Here is an 18,057-nt window from a genome sequence, read left to right as displayed (position 1 = left end):
TCGATATGGGCGACTGGTACTGCATCAAACTGAAGATATCTTATAAATATCTATACTGTACACTTTTAAAAACACTTGAAACTAACGGGTAGCCGAGCTCCATGAAATTGTTCCAGGTCTGTTTTAGCACCATGATGATCCCCATCTGCATGCACAGGTCAATGAGACAGCCACTGGGGTGGCACTGCAGCAACAGAGAGAGAGAGAGAGAAAGAGAGAGAGAGAGAGAGAGAGGATCAAATCAAACTGTAGCCCTTGGTAATAATTGTACTTTTAAAATGCAAGCAAAATTGAATGTCTCAGTTGAAACGCTGTCAGGTTTTGTAAGTATTACCCACAGTGACTCAAATTCAGCTCGATTTTGTTCAGGCCCTGCACGCCCACACACGTGTTTTTCCATTACTCCGGCTGGTTAGACCTTTAGTTCGGTTCAGCTTGTACACAGTCCTGATGTCTTGTCTACACGTATGAGGATATTTTTGAAAATGGACATTTAAAAGAAAATCTGCCTAAAACGACCTTTTGTTTAAAAACTGTCTCCGTACACACGAGAATGCGATCAATGATTCCAAATGCCGGGCGAGTAGGTGAAGATAAAGTCTACATCAAAGATGCATTAAATACCAAAGAGGAACACCGTGAGCATGCATAGTGAGGAGAAATAATAGTAGCTAATAATTTATTTAGAGTCCTTTGACACCTTTCTGGCACATGGACAAGCAGTGCTAGTAAGACCTAAACAAACTGGGAGTCCAGCATTGTTGCTGTTGATTCAGGCACGTGATCATTACACAAAGCAACAGTGGGCATGTGCAGAGAGTAGAGGTTTTCCAAAAATATCCATACACATGTGGACAAGGCCTGAGGTCTAATCAGGCAACATAAGTGAAAACAGCTATGGGGGCGACCTATGGATGTGGAACAGAACTGGTAATAGCGTTGGCCTTCAATGGAGTGGCTGTGTGTAGAGTGGGAGAATACTGTAAATCAACAACACACTCAAAAGTCAAGTGCTTTTGTGCACAGTGACTACCTGAGTATATGTAAGTATGTCACTTTTCCACACACTACATACTCAAACCCTGCTTAGAATCACTTTGTAGTCTGCAGTTAGGACACTACAGCTCAGTAAAAAGTCTGCTGACGTACTGGTTGTCATTTCCATTGTTTTATATTCCACTGCAGGGCTGCACATTAACTGTTCTGCACACAGCACTGGTTTTACATGGTTGAGTGTTTTGTAGCGCAGGCCACAAAACTGTAGTACAAGCAGGACATTAATGTTGCACAAAGGGCACCATCCAACCCTTAAGAAACATTTTCAGACAAACGTTTTCTTTGTTTGACACAACACATGACACATGAATCTGTAAAGTGGTTTTGTTCTCTTATTACTGACTCAGCAAAATGAGATCATGCGAACCAGTTTACAGTATCTGCTGTCAGAAATACATGTCTGGCATTTGTGACAAAACAAAGAAAATTCGACAAGTTAGAATGATTTTAATTGTGGATAGACCAGTTTTTTCAAAGCATGTGCGACATATTACTCGCGCTGTAGAGCTCTGAACTGGTAGATTTTTAAGAGTACGTTATCTTGTGTTTGATTCAGAGTTTATTTTGCAATCCAGAAACTTTTGTTTTTATTCCTGTTGCAATTTCTTCCCTCCAACATTATTTTCCAGCCTTATGCTGTACAGCATTACATGGCCATCAAAGGGTGACTGAGGCCGCACTTGCACTGTACATGTCACATTACAGAGGATGTTCCCTATCCATTTCAGCAGCCATGGGAACAAGTGGGAGCACATTAGCTCAGCACCTAAAAGTGCCAGCTCAGGCCTTTTATCCCCTTAGACCACTTCATTGTGTGTGTTATTTCCCTGCATGTTCCCATAAGTATAGCTGCCAGCAATGCTTATTGCTGGTAGGGCTTAAATGTCTTGTGGTTGGGCACATAGTAATAGCTTAGCGTCTAATTTAGAAACACTTAGATCCATAATGCTTTTCTGTTACTCCCCCATGGGAAAGCAGAGTAATGACTTACTTCCTCCAGTTTCCAGCGATTGATGAGGCGTAGATATGCACCAGGCCGGCCTGTAAATCTGTCAAGCAAAAAACAATCATTTTTAAAGTGAACTACATCAGGTAGCAGCTTTGACATCATTCAACATCAGCAGACTTTGCGCTGCTCATAGAGGTGTGTTTAGTCACATTACACTACATTACAAACCAAAAGCCCTGTTGAAAAATGGAGATACGGTGTGATAAAAAATGAAAAACACATCTATCCAGATCAGCTTCTGACTAGACTTCATGCTCATGGTTGTAAATGTTTTGGACTTGGGTGTTAAGAAGTGATCTTCTCTAGATTTTTAAAATCAACCGTATTGAGAGATTACACTTGAGTGGTTTACCCACTGTAAGCACTGAGAAAACTGGGTCCATTGCAGAGGTGGTGTGTCCATTTAGAATGTGGCATCTGTCTCTATCCTATGACATCAGCTCAGTTTTGTGACTGAAATTTCATTTTTAAGCACATCATGTGGCACAGTGGCCTACAGCTACTTCAAGAGTCAATGTCACATTTCTCTCATGGTACTAAAAATTATGGTATCATTATATATAACATGTATCACTGCTATACCTAAAGCCTCCAGCGTGGCTGTGGGTAGCCTGCAGAAGTGATTTTAATGTGCCATATTTCTCCTGATGGCCTTGTGATCTTTCTGACGAACGACAGAACTGTTTCCTGCTTGCTACACTGTATCACTTCTGCGTGAAAACAGATCATTTCTGTAGTAGCACCTTGTTCTACACGACATCCTCACCTTCCCAAAAAGAAGGCGATGTAAAAAGTTGAACTGTTGAGATTGACAAACTGAAAAAGGAACATCTTGAGGGTAAAGCTGTTCTCCCACTCTGACTCTGTCCTCGGCTGTTCTGTGGAGGCGCAGACAGAAACGAGGAATGGTGAGGTAACTGCAAGCTTATGGATGAAAAAGAGCTGGATCACAGTCACCTGACCCCAATACTGTATGCTCAGTGGTGAGCCAACGTCAATGCACAGTAGCAATTAAATCTGCATTAAAAACACCTTTTTGGCCTCAAGAATATTAGATCTGCTGGTGAAGTCAACTTACCTAAGTTAGTGAGAAGAAGAGCAACTTTTTCATAGAGCTACAAAAAAAAAAAACAATGTTGGAGGAGTTGAATTGATTGTAGAAGTATCATCGCTTAACAAAAGCCTATAAAAAGCATAAATTTAGTCTTTACATGTACAAATGGCAAAAACATTTTGTCTTGTTGTGTCTTAGTTGTTATCATGAACACTGAATGCAACTTTCCATGAACCACTTCATCTCTGCACCGCTGTTTCGATGGGCGGCAGACACTCACCACGTTGAGGAGCATGATGATGCAGAAGTTGATGCAGACTGCCGTTCCCGTGGTCGCCACCTGAGAGTTGTTCCTGATGAGAGCCCAGCCGAAGGCGGCAAAGGTGCTGACGGTGATCACGCGGTAAATGACGATGCCAAACACGGCGGCAATCACCACCAGGATCTGTGACAGGCGAAAGTACTATTACTAACAATAACAAGTAGAAACTTCACATCGCGCTCTATGCTAACAAAATAAACCACATGACAGATTACTAATAAAAAGGAAGTAACAAGACTGATGGGTAAATACAAAGACGAGAGCACCTGCTCTTCACCCCAGACACTCACCATGAAGAAGATCCCGGATGCTGAGACGATGAGGCGACTGTACTTGTCAGTGAAGGCCTGGTAAGGCTCAGGCTTTCCAGATATGGGGTTCATCCTCTCCTTCTTGGAGTATTTGGCCTCAAACTGGGGACGTATTTCGTCCTGAAAGACAAAGGACAGGACATGAGAAGAATCTAGCGTTTCTCAATTAGGCTATTGGGTACTTCTACACATACAGACAGTGTGGAAGAAATTATGTATTCCACTTGCGCAAGTGTGAAAGAAAATTTAAAAGGGAAAGTAGATACCCCGGCACCATGCAAAACCTTTAAATTATACAACTGCATGGCCAAAATACTGTGAGTATTAAGTGTGCAATTAGCCTACCATATTTTATTTCTGTGTACAATTACTGTATTGAGGTGCAGACCAAGAACTTCCCCAACCACTGACTGACAACAAACCCATATAATACTAACATTTTTGGTCTAAACACCCGTGATGTACTGTATTTGCATTAATATAATTATTTTTTCCTGAATGGTGATGATTTTTGGTTACATGCTTTTTTGGGTTTAGCATCCAACGAAGCATGTTGGGGCTGACAACGTTGTCACTGACACCATTTGCTTATAACCAAGTGATTTTGTGCAGTTAGCCACTTTTATGCCTGGATAGAGTCAGAGCGTTTGCCATCTCTGTCTTGTCTTCTGTTCTGTACAAAGCAGACTCTGACTCTGAGTCACTTTCACGCCCACAAACAGCAAAAGAACATGTCTAGCAGTTTGAGTGTGATTGACGGACAAGGCTTGGAGGCTGATATGCAAGACAGGCAAGAACACTGCAAACCCACCCAAATAGCTGACAAAACGTAGTGTTAAAATTGTACATTGTCAGTGAGTCATTAACCAATTTGAGGCAGACTCCCTTAATGCAGGCTTTCAGTGAAACAACCTTACCATTTTAAATATATGCCTGCAGACTCGCAACTGAAAAAAGGCACAAGTAGGTAAAAAATTCTCAGGGCCAGAGCTGCTGTGAGGGCAGAAATACTGTCACAGTCTGAGTTGAATTTTCTTTGAGCAAAGCCAAAGAGCAAGAAAGTTAGATAATGCAAAGTGCAAAACGGCAAAGAAAAAACTTTAAATAGGAATATTAATGGCCACAAGTTTGTCTTTTCACTCTCTAAAATCCTGCCATTCATCATATCTGAAAGGGAGCAGATTATCTACAGATACAGAAATGACCACACAGAGCAAGTGCCTCACCTCCTCTTCCTCCCAGTCAATGAGGTCCCAGTCGTATGCGAGGACAGCTCTACGCCTTTTCCAGAACTCCAAGAAGACCGTTGCTGAAAGACATGAATGAAACAGCATCAGATGTTTGCATATCACCAAAGGTTTAATACTATATTAAATATCTGGTCAGACTTTCAGGTTAGAACCTGTTCCTCCTACATCTCCTGCCACATCTCCACCCTCCAGAGGGTTCTGGCCTATGTCTCTGGCTTCCAGAGGGGTTCCGTCTGAGTCGCCGGCCTCCATCATAGAGGTCCTGCCTTCACTGTTAGTTGCCGCCTGCTCAGCTTTCAGGCAGTCCTCCAGAGCAACCCTCCTGTCTGGCCTCCCTGTCCAGCCTCCTGGTCACCCTCTATACCTGCTCCACCTTTCACTTCTGTGCCAGGGTTTCCACCTGAGATCTCTGGCTCCGCCTCTGTTCTGCCCCCAGCCTTACCCCTGCTTCCACTCCCTCGCCTGTTAAAGCCTGCAGCTCTGCTCATCAAGCTCCCCTGGACACCACTCAGTCTCCTCAGTCTCTGTGCCATTTCATGCACTTTGCTCTGGCCCCTTCCTCCCATCCCTTCATCTTGTCTGCCCTGCTTCCATGCTTCGAACCCCAGCTCAGCCCACCAACTCTCCACGGCTCCACGGTTCATATTCCCATCCTGTTTACTCATTTTTAAATATCTCAAATATCATACCAGTCTCTGTGTGTCTGTGTGTCAATTGGGTTCACCAGTCACAACACTCTTAAAGAATATATGACTTATCAGAAAGCAGCAAAGGAGGCAAGACCAGCACATTTTTTAAACATAATACCCAAAAATACCCATGACCTTATTTAAGGTAATCAACTGTGTTCTCAATTGACCAGCTAGCAGAGATCCTGAGCCTGGTAATGACTGGACAATACTAAAATACTGCTAATTTTATTGGGAATATAGACAGCATCCGGTCCTCACGCATGACTCCTGGTGACTGGTGCAGAATGTTGGTGTCTGAATTTTAACAGGTAGCAAGAAGTATGAACACGTCTTCTGTGTTCGTTGACTTGTAGTGGCTGCCTGTTATGTTCCATGTTGACGTTAAAATTCTACTGATCACTTTTAAATCAAGGAGTTATTGACCGCCATGTGCCTAGATGCAGCTCTGCTGGCCGCTCCTCAACCAAACATGACTGGGCCTTTGCTGTTAGAGTCCCCAGACTCTGCCTACATCATTACCATCTTTTCAATTCCTTCTTAAAACTTTCTTTTACAGGACATTTATGGATATTTAATATGCTGCTGGGTTTTATCATCTAGCCATTTCTTTTTTTTTTTTGAGTTCATGTATAGAGGTTCACCCTTAAATATCTGGATGCAGCTAAATGTCAGTGAGCTACCCTTTTGCATCTTTTGGTTTATGGAGTTGTGGCTCTGACAATAGCGCCACCAGCTTTGAGGAACCAAAAAAATCCAGTCTCATGTCAAAACGTCAACACTCTAATCTGAATTACTAGTTATATAATTCTGTTTTTAAGAGCCCGGTACTTGTCCCACGTGATTGGCTCAGTCCTGAGTGACAAGCGAAAGAAGTGGAAACAGATTGTTTGATGCCAAGATAATCAAACTGTGTTGAAATTGGGAAAGCAAAGCAAAGTGACACTGAAGTGTTTTTGAACTGCCATTTACAATGAATAATCACATTCACTATCATAACCACATGGAGGTCACTCCCAGACACAGTGTTCAGCCATGGAGGGTAGAACAAAGTCCTGTGTATAGCTTACTTATTGCACCAGCCTCTCCACTGAACACTGAATCAGTATTTCTGTAGAGGATCCACTCACTGGTTGGAAGCGTTCATACTAAGAATTTTAAACAAATGTAGTGTATTTTCTCTCTCGTGACCACATCCCTGTTGACTGTAGAGTAACATGTTTTGAATGTGGAGGCTCAGCTGGTGGAGAAGGGCACTGCTTCCCATGTGAAGCCAGCAGGGGAGCACACTTCTGAGGAACCTTAATGAAGGGATTTGAGCCGATTCTTCGCTGCAGTTGAACCCAAAAATATATTCATTTGGACAGCAGCAGCAGCAGCAGCATCCGACACCGAGAAGCAGTGACTTTAAGGTCAGTGCGCGACTCTAACTTCTGTTAGACTTCTCTTTAAACTGGATAGAAACTGGAATATTTTACAGTGTTTGCAGACATCAGACTGTTCTCTGGCAGGTCTGTGCAGCTGTGAAAACAGCTTCATCCTCCACATTACTCCTCAGAGAGTTTAACAGTCTTCACAGGTACCCTGTGCAAAAGTTTAACATCAGTCCGACATGTTTTTAGCCACATGTATTAGTTTATGTGATGATCTGTACTTATGTAATGCCTTATGTGTGTTATATTTTACTGTACGCACTTATTTGAACAAACTCAGATCTTTCTCAGGTTTTTTATGCACCCATACAGATTTTCTTTTATCCTTTTCATGTCCTTGGTCTTAAAGGTCTTTCAGTCGTTTTCTATAGCTTTTACAGTCATTATCCGACGTTAATTCAAATACAGGTCCTTTCAACCTTACATCTCAAAGGCTGCATGACAACATGTTTGCATTGTGCTCAGAGCTCTGTAACTTATTAAAGGTTGTTAAAGTTAGTTCGGACATGAGATAAGAGAGAAACTCAGATAAATAAAGTCAGCAATTGGACTTTTAACTCTAGAATAATCATTTAATATCACACTGATGTTATTAAATGGTCTATAAAACAGCATCTCACTAAAATCTTGTAATACCTTGAATGTTTTTCCACTTTTTTCACCACACACAACAAATAATTTGTCACTTAAAAAGTGGTTTTAAAGTTTAAAACACACTGCAAAGCTCTATCAACACTTGAAGTCTTAAATAATGTATATACATGAAGGAAATGTTGCTCTCATCACTTGAAGAAGTAAAGGCAGAAAATAATCAAATCTACCATTATCGACACGTTCTGAAACATTCGTTTTCACTGGCTCACTGCTGTTTTCCCCCTTTTCACATGGCCTTGTTTCTCAACATTAGCCTCTTTTCTGTGTTTTTAGACGGTAAATCATTCATTTTACTTCAGTGTTTCAGTTGACCAGTTCATTTATTCGTCAGTTACCACCAGCTACAGACCACCATCTGTGGAGCTGTATTTGAGTCTTGCTTGCCCTGTGCAGGTTCCAGTTAGTTGTGGCTGAGAAACAAGATGGCAGATGGCAGTTTGTTGTCGTGTTGCTGGTTTAATTTGCTGATTTTTTTTGATTCTTCAGCTTGAAGTTGTTCAGCTCCCAATTTTTGTTTCATTAATGTTGCTCACAAATGGCACCTTTTTGTGTGGAATCTCAAATTCATCAAACCCAAACAAAACATAAAACAGATATGATCCTTTTATGCAGAAGACAACTTAAATCTTTAATAGAAGCTGATGCCTCTGCTTGGCTGCACAGGAGACGCTCCTGGATCTGACTGATGGGATTTCTCCAGAACCAAAACCTGACTCTGGGTTTCTCTCAGCCAGAGGTCACCCACTGGGAGTCAGCACCGCACCTATCATCAGCTGGTACTGTAAGATTTCCAATCAAAGTCCCACCAGTAAAACCAGCTTTAAAATATCAAGGATCTAGTCTGTCAGAATGATATGATTCTTCTCAAACAAATCTTTGTCAAACCTAATCTTTATATCTAATTTAACCTTTTTCCTCTATTTTGCCTTGACTTAATATTTGTCCTAATATATCTGCAAGTCACCATAAAACATTTATATGTGTGAAACCGATAGAGTTTCCACTGCGATAGGGACATTGTCTGAATATGTCTGAGAGTTTGAATTATTAACACACACTAATGCAACAGGAGCTGCACTGCTTTCATTAGCAGGCATATGGCAGTGTGAGCGCTGCAGCACTGCCTGTCTATGAATTAAATCATTTTATCATCTCCTCACTTTTGATGTATGTATTCTAAATTTTGGCTACATTACATTTAAACTCCCATAAAGGTTTCAAGGTATCTGATGGCAGCTTAAAAGCACAAATTCCTTTAGTTTAAATACAAATGTCCTTGCAGTGTTTGTGCCTGGCTACAAAAGCTAAGCTACAAAACCACAGCCAATCTCATACCCGCCCTCTCCTCTTTACCCTCAACAGTTAACAACACCATAATCACGCTGGGCGTGTTGACCTTTGCCCTCCAGCTGTGTTTGGCTCTGTTCGTCATGCTGAGATGCTGGAAATTTGACAACAGAGTACAAGAGGCTCTCAAAAACCCAGAAACTGTTAACAAACTCATTGGTGAGCATTTGGTTTGCTGACATAGTTTCCAGTAGTTTGTACAGGATAGAAAAGCTGTATTTTATAAGAATATTGTGCTGTGTATCTTTTTCTTCAGTGGTGATTGATGGTTAATTTTCCTTTCTTTTGCATTCCTCAGGTCCCTCATCCTTCCACCTAAACATTTATAAACCGACCATCGATCAGCTATGTGACGATGATAGTGCTGCTGCTTCATCACCTGCTGTGTCTACAGCAGCTGAACAACATGAACCCATCTCAAACTCTCTGTTTGCACCGTCCATACCCTGGGACCTCGTTCAGTCCTGACAGGCTGATTTTTAACAATGAACAACCTGTATGCAATGCTATAATTTGTATCTATTTTTAACTGTAGCAATAATAGTTCTGTTCTTAGAGATTTTTTAAAACATTTTTCAATAATAAAAAATTTAATTAAAACTGCGCTGATCAATATTATATATGAACCCAATTCAACAAATAACCTCAGTGCATTTTAGTGTCTTTCAGCTCAGTGCAACTCTAATGTTCAGTTAGGTTCAGTCTCACCGCTCTCATCAGCGTCACTTCCAACAGCAGAAGACAACTGTTTTCAGTAATACAGCTCTAGTAAACACACTGTGAGCACCACACAGCAGACAAAGTTAGCCATTAGCTTTCCCTTAGCAGCAGGTGGAGACCAAAACAGAGCTAAAAGGAGAGAGAACAGTGGACATGCAGTCACCAGGCGGACAGAAACATGGCTCCAAATAAATGCCATTTGCTCTGTGTTTGCTGGGAGTGTAAATAGGCAACACATTAGCTATATGAACTTAAAGTATATCAAAAGTGTATTCTGGAATGAGCAACATTTGTGCTGACCTGAACTGTTCAACTTACCCCAAACAGCCATGAATACAGCAAAGAAAACAGTCGCCCCATTGTCGAAGAGATGGGTGACCTGAGAGGAAGAAAGGAACACTGAAGTTCACAGTTTAGATTTATCTTCAACAAATGCAGTTTAGCTTCAATCCTTGACCACCAGGTTTCTGAAAAAGACACATTATGGCCCCAGAGCTGGCCTACATTCACTGTTAATCTGCATATTCTCCATGAGTACAATAACAAAGTGCACAACAGCTGTCAGGAACATTTTGTCCCTTGCGGTGGTGACAATACCTTGGCATAGATGCAGCTGTCTGACAGTCTCAGGTAGGGGCAGTACTGGTCACAGATGGGGCACATGATGATGTCAGTGGCCTGGCAGATTTCTTTACTGGAGAAAAAGATTTAGGCCATCAAGCTCTGGTAAAGTTGGCATTGTAATGTCCAGCAACAGTGAGTGCCTTAAGTTAACATATAAAAATAAAAAATTGATGCAAATTTGAGCTTTCTGAAACAAAAAGTGTGTGTGAACATGTGTGTGTTGTAAAGACAGCAGATTTGTACTTACACGTTAATCCCGCACTGTTAGCTTACAATGGACAATTTCACATTCGGCTGCCTAATACCAAATTAGCTTAGTGTGAGAAAAGTGACTTGACTTTTCCAATGCACAGAGTGTCTGATCTGTACTTCTTAAGCTGGGGTTAATAACATTGGAGAAAGCAGCCAAATGAAGCTAGATTTTGAAAGCATGCAACTCAAAATCCTAAGCCTTAACTCAGTCTTTCAGTCTGAATCAGCTACCCAGCCTGACAGTTAGTGCTTTCTGCTGTGGGGCTTTGCTGTGCTGCTGGGTTAGCTGCTGAACCAGTCTGCTGGGGGTGTGTGATGGAGGACAGGTGCCAAGCTAGCATGTTGTGTTGGGAAAATTTGGCTGCACTGTCTCTGCCATTCGTGTGCCCCTGGCTCATTGTAGCTTTAGTAACATATATGCCCAGCCTTGTGCAGTGAGTGCACACAGGCAGGCGGGTAGACAGGCATGTAGGCCATCTAATCATTTCATTCAGGCCAGTGGAAATGATTGGATGGCCTACAGCTGACAGCTGCTGGATGGCCTTTTCTCTATCAGAGCATTTGATTTATTGAATGACTGCTGGGGTATAAAGACAACTTCAACAACTACAATAAGTAGTTTCTATGCTTCTTACCCACTCTGGCTTTAAGTTTGTGCAGCACAAACAACAATTGGAAGCAGATAAGGTTTGTTCTTCCAGAGAAACTGAGTTTTTTGTTTTTTTTTAAAAAAGCTTCAAATGCAATACAACTCTCTAGAGACACTTATTTTGCATCATAAAAAAGACGAGGTGTGTTTACCTGACCTGGCAGTGCTCCAGAGTGAAGACGCCGTACAGGAATACAAAGAGGCCAACCAGAGCGGCAGGAAACAGCATCCCCGTGTACCAGCCGAGCCAGGCGAAGTACAGACCAATCTTCTCCCCAAAATACCTCCTGAAACAGCAGAGCACAAGAGCAGCAAGTGTGAGGCATTCTTTGAGGGATAAAAATAAACTGTATTTGGTAAAACAACAGATTTATATCCTTGTGTCTTACGACAGTTTCAAGAAAAGTGGTGGACAGTTGCAGCCTGTTGCATCAAACTATTTCAAGTCAGTTTTTCCACTGTGTTGGGATAAAGCAACTAAATCTAAATGAAGGTAATGTAATATTATCCAATTACTACCTGTGATGATGTTTTTGATTTTAAATGTGACATTGAAGCACCTTTAAATGTCTGAATGTAGTTACCTGATGAGGTCCAGCGGTTGGTATTTATACCAAACCCCCCACCAGGCCCAACACTCATACAGCAGGTGCCGGTGGTTCTCTGCTCCGTGTGTTCGGATGGAGTTTTTGCTGTGGTATCTACCCTATTAAAGTCAAGGCACACACACACACACACACACACACACACACACACACACACACACACACACACACACAGACAGGGAGAAACATCATCCATGCATGTGTTGCTGTAGTATCAGTACATGGAATCCATGACCACAGAAAGCAGGTGAGAGAATTTATTAAATGAGTGGCTTTCGGCCAAAGATCAGCCAAATTACCTCATGGAGAGGGAAAGCTGCCTCATATGAAGTATTGCTCAAAAGACGATTAAGCCCTGGAATCAAAAACAGAGAATCATGAAAGAAAGCTGTCTGTCAAACGTTTCAACATTTTCAAAAGGTTTGAATTAAAAATTGTCACCGTAAGCACAACAGCATGCCTTGTAGACATTTGTAAAACCTTTTGTATCCTGTTGCATTATGACTTAACTGTTGTCCTTTTTCCCGATGGAAATTTGAGAAAACTAGCGAGCTGTGCTAAATGGATAATCACGACCCCAAACCATGAGAAGTAACGTGAGGAGCTATGTTAAATTCAACGCTATAGCCGTTAAAATCATGGATAAAGGTTTAAGGGTTGTTTGCTTTGTGAACTTGCACAGATAGACAGAGAGGGTTATTAAACGATCCAAAAGGATAAGACAAAATCAGACTTCTGCACTAACTGCAAAACTTATAGGTTTAGTGGGACACAGAGAGACTTTAAAATCCAGTGATGTGCAAGCAATGAATGTATTTCTTCCACTTACTTTCTGCACCTCTTCCCAAGTTAGCACCATGTCCTTTGATTTCAAATATTTCTACAGTAGAATTTGTCATAACACCCACGGAACAACTCACCCATCTTATTTTTACCCTCTTCATATTTGACCCGCTGGAGGATATGGTGCACGATGCGACTTCTGGTGGCATTGTTGAAAAAAGTGTCTCGATTGTGGATGATGAAACTGCAGTGAAACGAAGCAGTTATTATAAATCTGCCTGGATGGTTTGCATGTGTGTAAGCCTAACTGTGGGTGCGTGCGTGTCGTGTGTCAGTTTGTTTGAGACAGGCAACAGAGAGAGTATAAAGTGGCCAAAACTAGTACTAAAAAGAGAAAATGAAAAATGAACCAGGCATCACCACAAGATAAACTTCAAGTCATTTCTCTGGTTTTTAAAGGGCAGTTCAGTAAAAACTCACTGATGAATCCTTGATCGACTGAATGGGGCGGTAAAGCTCTCGTTCTCCTCCAGGTCTGGCAGAGTGTCATTGTCGAACTTCATGGGCTTGCGGGGAAGCCACCCACGAAATTTATTGATGCGCTTCTCCATCCTGCAAGTGAAGTTTCTATTAAAGCTGCCAGAGCAGAGTTTCGCTTTGTCAGCCAATCTGATGCTGCGTCTTTGACTGAACACTCACCTGCTCATGAACTTGTGCCGTCGATGCATGAAAAATATTTTCCTCCTGCAAAATGTATGGTATTGGGAATAATTAACTTAGTACTTAGTGCAGTTCTGTAATGAAGCAGATAATACAAATGAACGGTACTACAACCCTGATTCCAAAAAAGTTGCGACACTGCGCAAAACATGAATTAAATATCGAATGCAATGATGCACAAATTGTTTTCAACATATGTTCAACTTCATGTTCTGAAAATAAAATTCCCTCCCATTCTTGCTTGATAGACAACAAATTTGCTCAGCAGTCCGGGGTCTCATCTTGGAACACTAACCTCACATCCATCCCATCCATCTCATATTTTGTGCTTCATAACATAACACATTTTCAGTGGGAGACAGGTCTGGACCACCAGCAGGCCAGTCCAGTACCTGCAGTCTTTTACCACACTAAGCAAGGACATCCTGGGAAAAGACGTCATCTGTATGTATCTTTCATCATTAATGTTGCCTTCGCAGATGTGCAAGATAATCATGCTGTGGGCACTAACACACACCCCCCCATACACACCCCCATACCATCACAGATGCTGGCTTTTGAACTACAATCACGATACTGTTACCAATGAACCAAGCAGGTGTCTTTTGCTGGTCCTGTCCCAACTTTGTGAAACGCGTTGCTGGCATCAAATTCAGAATAAGCATATATTTACAACAATCAATGAAACTAATGAGGTAAAACATTAACGATTTTACACAGTGGCCCAACTTTTTTGGAATCGGGGTTGTGCTACTACTGATGCTGCCACACCAGCAATGCACCAATAAAAGCAGTGAAGAAGAAAGCTACAAGCTTGAAACTTGAACGTAAACAATCTCAAAGCATCAGCTTTGCAGATGCTTTATGAGGAAGGACATGCATTTAACACATTGTTTAGACCTTTGGTGGGACACACTGAATGTAAACATAACTTTTGTTTGTTTACAAGAAACTCCAGAGGGCACCTTTAAGTTTATTTTCCCTTTATAAGATATTTTCAGGAGTGTAAACCTGTCTCACCTAAACGGCATGCGAATGTTCATGAGCTCTGCATAGCGACAGAGAACATCCCATGGTGCATGAAGCTTCAGAAAAATGACGTCACTGTTTGTCACAGAGGCCTGGGAAGAAAACAAAGACATGACAGTTTCATCTCAGCAAGAAAATAAGATAAGAGTTGAAAGAGGGAGGACTACAAAATATCATCTCAGTTCAGGCAGCAGCATCTCACATCTTTCAGCATCAATATGTTTGTGAGGTTCAGCTGTTTTCCTCACCTGTACCGCCTTACAAAGTCTGAGTCAGTCTAAAGGTACATGAATCAGGAGCTAACTGGAAAGAGGCCTAAAAATAGCAAGATGACTCCATGCAAGAAACACACACAAGTGGGCTGTTGAAGGAGACAAGAATCATTGTCTCCCCCTGCATGTTCTATATAATGATGACCTTGATGCCACCGCATCGGCAGAACACACACACACACACACACACACACACACACACACACACACACACACACACACACACACACACACACACACACACACACAAATCACAAACATCCACACTTTCCACTCTTCCAAGGAAGACTTTTTGCTAAATAAGAAGCAGCAGGGGAGAAAATTGCCATCAGCAGATTTGTTTTGACTCTATGAGTGGTGGCTCACCAATGAATGCCACAACAGCACTCAGCTTTCAGACCTTGTAAGACTGGGCACAAAGGCTCAGAGCATTTTAAAATTCAGCAATCTGGCCAGTGAGATTACATGAATTATAGGACTAGGCATTAAATTGCTTCTTCACACAAATTGGTATTGATGTCGCTCATGTTGCACACTATGAATGCAGCTGCAGGTTTGCCAAAGTAATCACAACAAGGCTAATTTTCTGTCAGCACAGGAACCGACGAAGCTTCTTGTGGACTTGCAATCATCGGTTTTCAAAGAAGTGGCTATTTTTGCTTGGCAACTCCAACAGAAGGTGAAAATCCCTCTCCCTCCACAGAGATGGAGACCTAATGTGATCATAACAGCCATTCCTCAGGTGAAGTTGTGTGATTATAGCTTCTGCCCTGCTGAGGTGCCCTTGAGTGAGACACCTAATCCCTATCAGCTGAGGGAGTACTGCTCTGTGGCTAAACCTGACCTCAGGCCTCTCTTAAGTGAAGGGCAAGAAAAGACACTAATTGATTCATTGATTGAGAAACACCAACCAAGTTGCTGTGCATCTCCTGGATATGTCTGCATCTGTCTGCTAACACATTTGCTTCATCAACTTGGTAAAAATGGGTCATAAAATGTATTAATACAAGTTTAACTGCTCATATCTGGAACTGAATATATGGCCAGATTTAGCTGGACCCTCAACATTATGAAATAAATGACGAGTGTAACTGTTCTTTACCTCCTTTTCCATCTGTAAGCCCTCTGCACGGACGTTCCGCTCAAATATCTCCCTCTTTTCTGACTGCGAACTGGACTTCCTGTAAACCAGGATGTAGTCAATCCGGCTCTTTCCATCGCTGAAGCAAAGGCCACAGGACTTACCCCTCCCCTGACAACAGACAGAAAGACAGACACCAGAGAGAGAATCAGGAAAGAAGTGTAACTGGCCACTGAGAGGGGGAGTCTGACTTGTCATCCATCGGTTATCATGGATTAATGAACCCAGCTGTTACCTTTACACACACCATTCTATAAACAACTCCTGTCCAAAAACTGGCTTATATCTTGAGCTGAAATGAACGGAGCAGAAATGTAGTTCCATCACTGACCTCTGGGAGGCCACCATCGGACTTTGTGTTGTCATCAAGAATGCTGCTGTGAGTACCCGCATTCAGCAAGGTGGAGTTGTCGTCTCTGGACGGACTGCTGATGCCGTCTGACCTTTCATTCTCAAGCAGCACATTAACATCCTTTACACCTGGAGGGAAGATGAGCAGAGTGTATAAATAATATTAGAGCAGAGTACAGTGAATGCTAGTCACCAGTCTAGCACCAGCTGAATGAATATTTACACATACAACAGACATAAAGCAAGATTAGCATTTTAATTTGTGTTTCTGGCCAACTGATGAACTCAAGTCAAGTTTTACCTCCTTTAGCTCTATTTTGGTCTCAGCCAAGCTCTAAGACAAATATCTGTCTCTTTAGCTGCTTAATGATTCACTTTGTTCACCACCTAGTCAGCAGGCAAGAGACCGAAACGCAGTGTGAAAGTGGCATGCCATAAAAAGCAAAATAATTTACTGAAAGTAACTAATTCTCTCTCTCTGTCCCTCTCTCTGGTAGTTGAGGGGAGCACCAGAGTTAGCTATGCACATTATATAACTGGTTTGTAAGTCACACATAGTGTTATTCACATTTATCAGCATGGAGATTCTCCACAAGTGAGAGCTATTAGCTGTCAAGTATCTTTTGCTTGCACTCATTAGAGAGGAAGCAAAGGACCAGCTGCACAAGTGTGGGTTTACTGTTATTACTTGTATATAAAGGCTGATAACAGTATGTGTTTGCTGCCACTTTCTGAATTTAAGGAATTATCTTCCTCAACTTCCCTAATACAGAGGATGACCAGCTAACAGACCTGGAAGTTGTGTGAGATGAGAGAGAAGTGCTGCTGCTCACTGTGGTAACATTGGTTGTAGGGGTCACAGATTTGTAATCTAAGCACAAATATTCCACAACTTTATGTATTGTAATCATCGCTATCAGCGCAACCACATCCAGCACAACACTGCTGAACTGAATAGCTTCCATGCTAGAACAAGGATACCCCTTTGATTACCTCACCTTGAACATTTCAACCATCCAAATACTGCAGCCAAGTTTATTGTGTCTACAGCTCAAGAGGTTCAGTGTACTATTGGTGCGTTCACATTACCCACTGCACTGTTACAAACAAATTTGAACAGATTAAGGTGTAAGAAGTGTGGAGAAATTTCAATCTCTGATGGTGCTGGGTCTCACCGAGGGGAGGCACATCGTCTTGAGTGCTGGAGTCTTGGGCTTCAACCGAGGATTCCTCCATCATGTCGGCCTTCCCACAGGATGAGAAGGTGAGAGGTCTGTGCGCTGCCTGGCAGCCTGAGGCAGAGGGCTGCAGCGGCACTCTGCGTCGGAGGGGGCTCTGCCACTGGGGCTCAGACCCATGTAGAAATAAACTCACACCTATAGGACACAGAGAACTTCTTTAGTCTCTCCTTGTCTGTGTGTGTGTGTGTCTAGACTGGGCGGTTCCCTGCAATTATGGCCCCTGCACTGATCAGCCACCACAGCTGCAGCCAATCCCAGATCTCCTCACCAGTCTTTGCCAGATTGTTGTGGTCACTCGCCTGGTAACACATCTCAGCCACTTTGCTCACCCTTATGCTTTGTAATGAGCTTTAGTGTTTGCCTTGTTTTTTTGAGTGACTAAGTCTGCTTTCCATATGTCTCAAGGATCATCACCTTGTGTCTCAAACCTGCAGCGTCTGCCCGTCTACTACCTGAAGAACCTGCTGACTCACTTCACCTGCCTGCTCTTTTCTGGATCTATAAAGAACTTCTCCAATTGGTCATTATCCATTATTGTGACAATA

At 42.2% G+C, this 18,057-nt stretch overlaps 1 protein-coding gene across 1 annotated transcript in view; it reads right to left on the bottom strand.

Annotated features, from left to right (window-relative positions):
• Positions 1-17,629, bottom strand: part of LOC139350572 (anoctamin-4-like) — a 22,385-nt gene extending 4,756 nt beyond the window's left edge. Inside the window, exons 1-19 of the mRNA XM_070992048.1 lie at positions 17,447-17,629; positions 16,252-16,400; positions 15,882-16,031; positions 14,499-14,599; positions 13,458-13,502; positions 13,239-13,370; positions 12,896-13,002; positions 12,275-12,330; positions 11,955-12,076; positions 11,523-11,657; positions 10,443-10,539; positions 10,164-10,224; positions 4,979-5,061; positions 3,732-3,872; positions 3,400-3,564; positions 3,144-3,180; positions 2,832-2,943; positions 2,048-2,105; positions 87-184 (exon numbers count right to left, since the gene is read on the bottom strand). Of these exons, the coding sequence (XP_070848149.1) occupies positions 87-184; positions 2,048-2,105; positions 2,832-2,943; positions 3,144-3,180; positions 3,400-3,564; positions 3,732-3,872; positions 4,979-5,061; positions 10,164-10,224; positions 10,443-10,539; positions 11,523-11,657; positions 11,955-12,076; positions 12,275-12,330; positions 12,896-13,002; positions 13,239-13,370; positions 13,458-13,502; positions 14,499-14,599; positions 15,882-16,031; positions 16,252-16,400; positions 17,447-17,510 (1,913 nt within the window). The 5' untranslated portion in view covers positions 17,511-17,629. The remainder of the gene's footprint in view (positions 1-86; positions 185-2,047; positions 2,106-2,831; positions 2,944-3,143; positions 3,181-3,399; positions 3,565-3,731; positions 3,873-4,978; positions 5,062-10,163; positions 10,225-10,442; positions 10,540-11,522; positions 11,658-11,954; positions 12,077-12,274; positions 12,331-12,895; positions 13,003-13,238; positions 13,371-13,457; positions 13,503-14,498; positions 14,600-15,881; positions 16,032-16,251; positions 16,401-17,446) is intronic.
• Positions 17,630-18,057: the final 428 nt, after the last annotated feature.

This window comes from Chaetodon trifascialis, chromosome 22 (genome assembly GCF_039877785.1).
Source record: "Chaetodon trifascialis isolate fChaTrf1 chromosome 22, fChaTrf1.hap1, whole genome shotgun sequence".
Classification (NCBI taxonomy): Eukaryota; Metazoa; Chordata; class Actinopteri; order Chaetodontiformes; family Chaetodontidae; genus Chaetodon; species Chaetodon trifascialis.
Note: the sequence above shows the minus strand (reverse complement) of the source record. Positions and strands in the feature narration are given on the sequence as shown.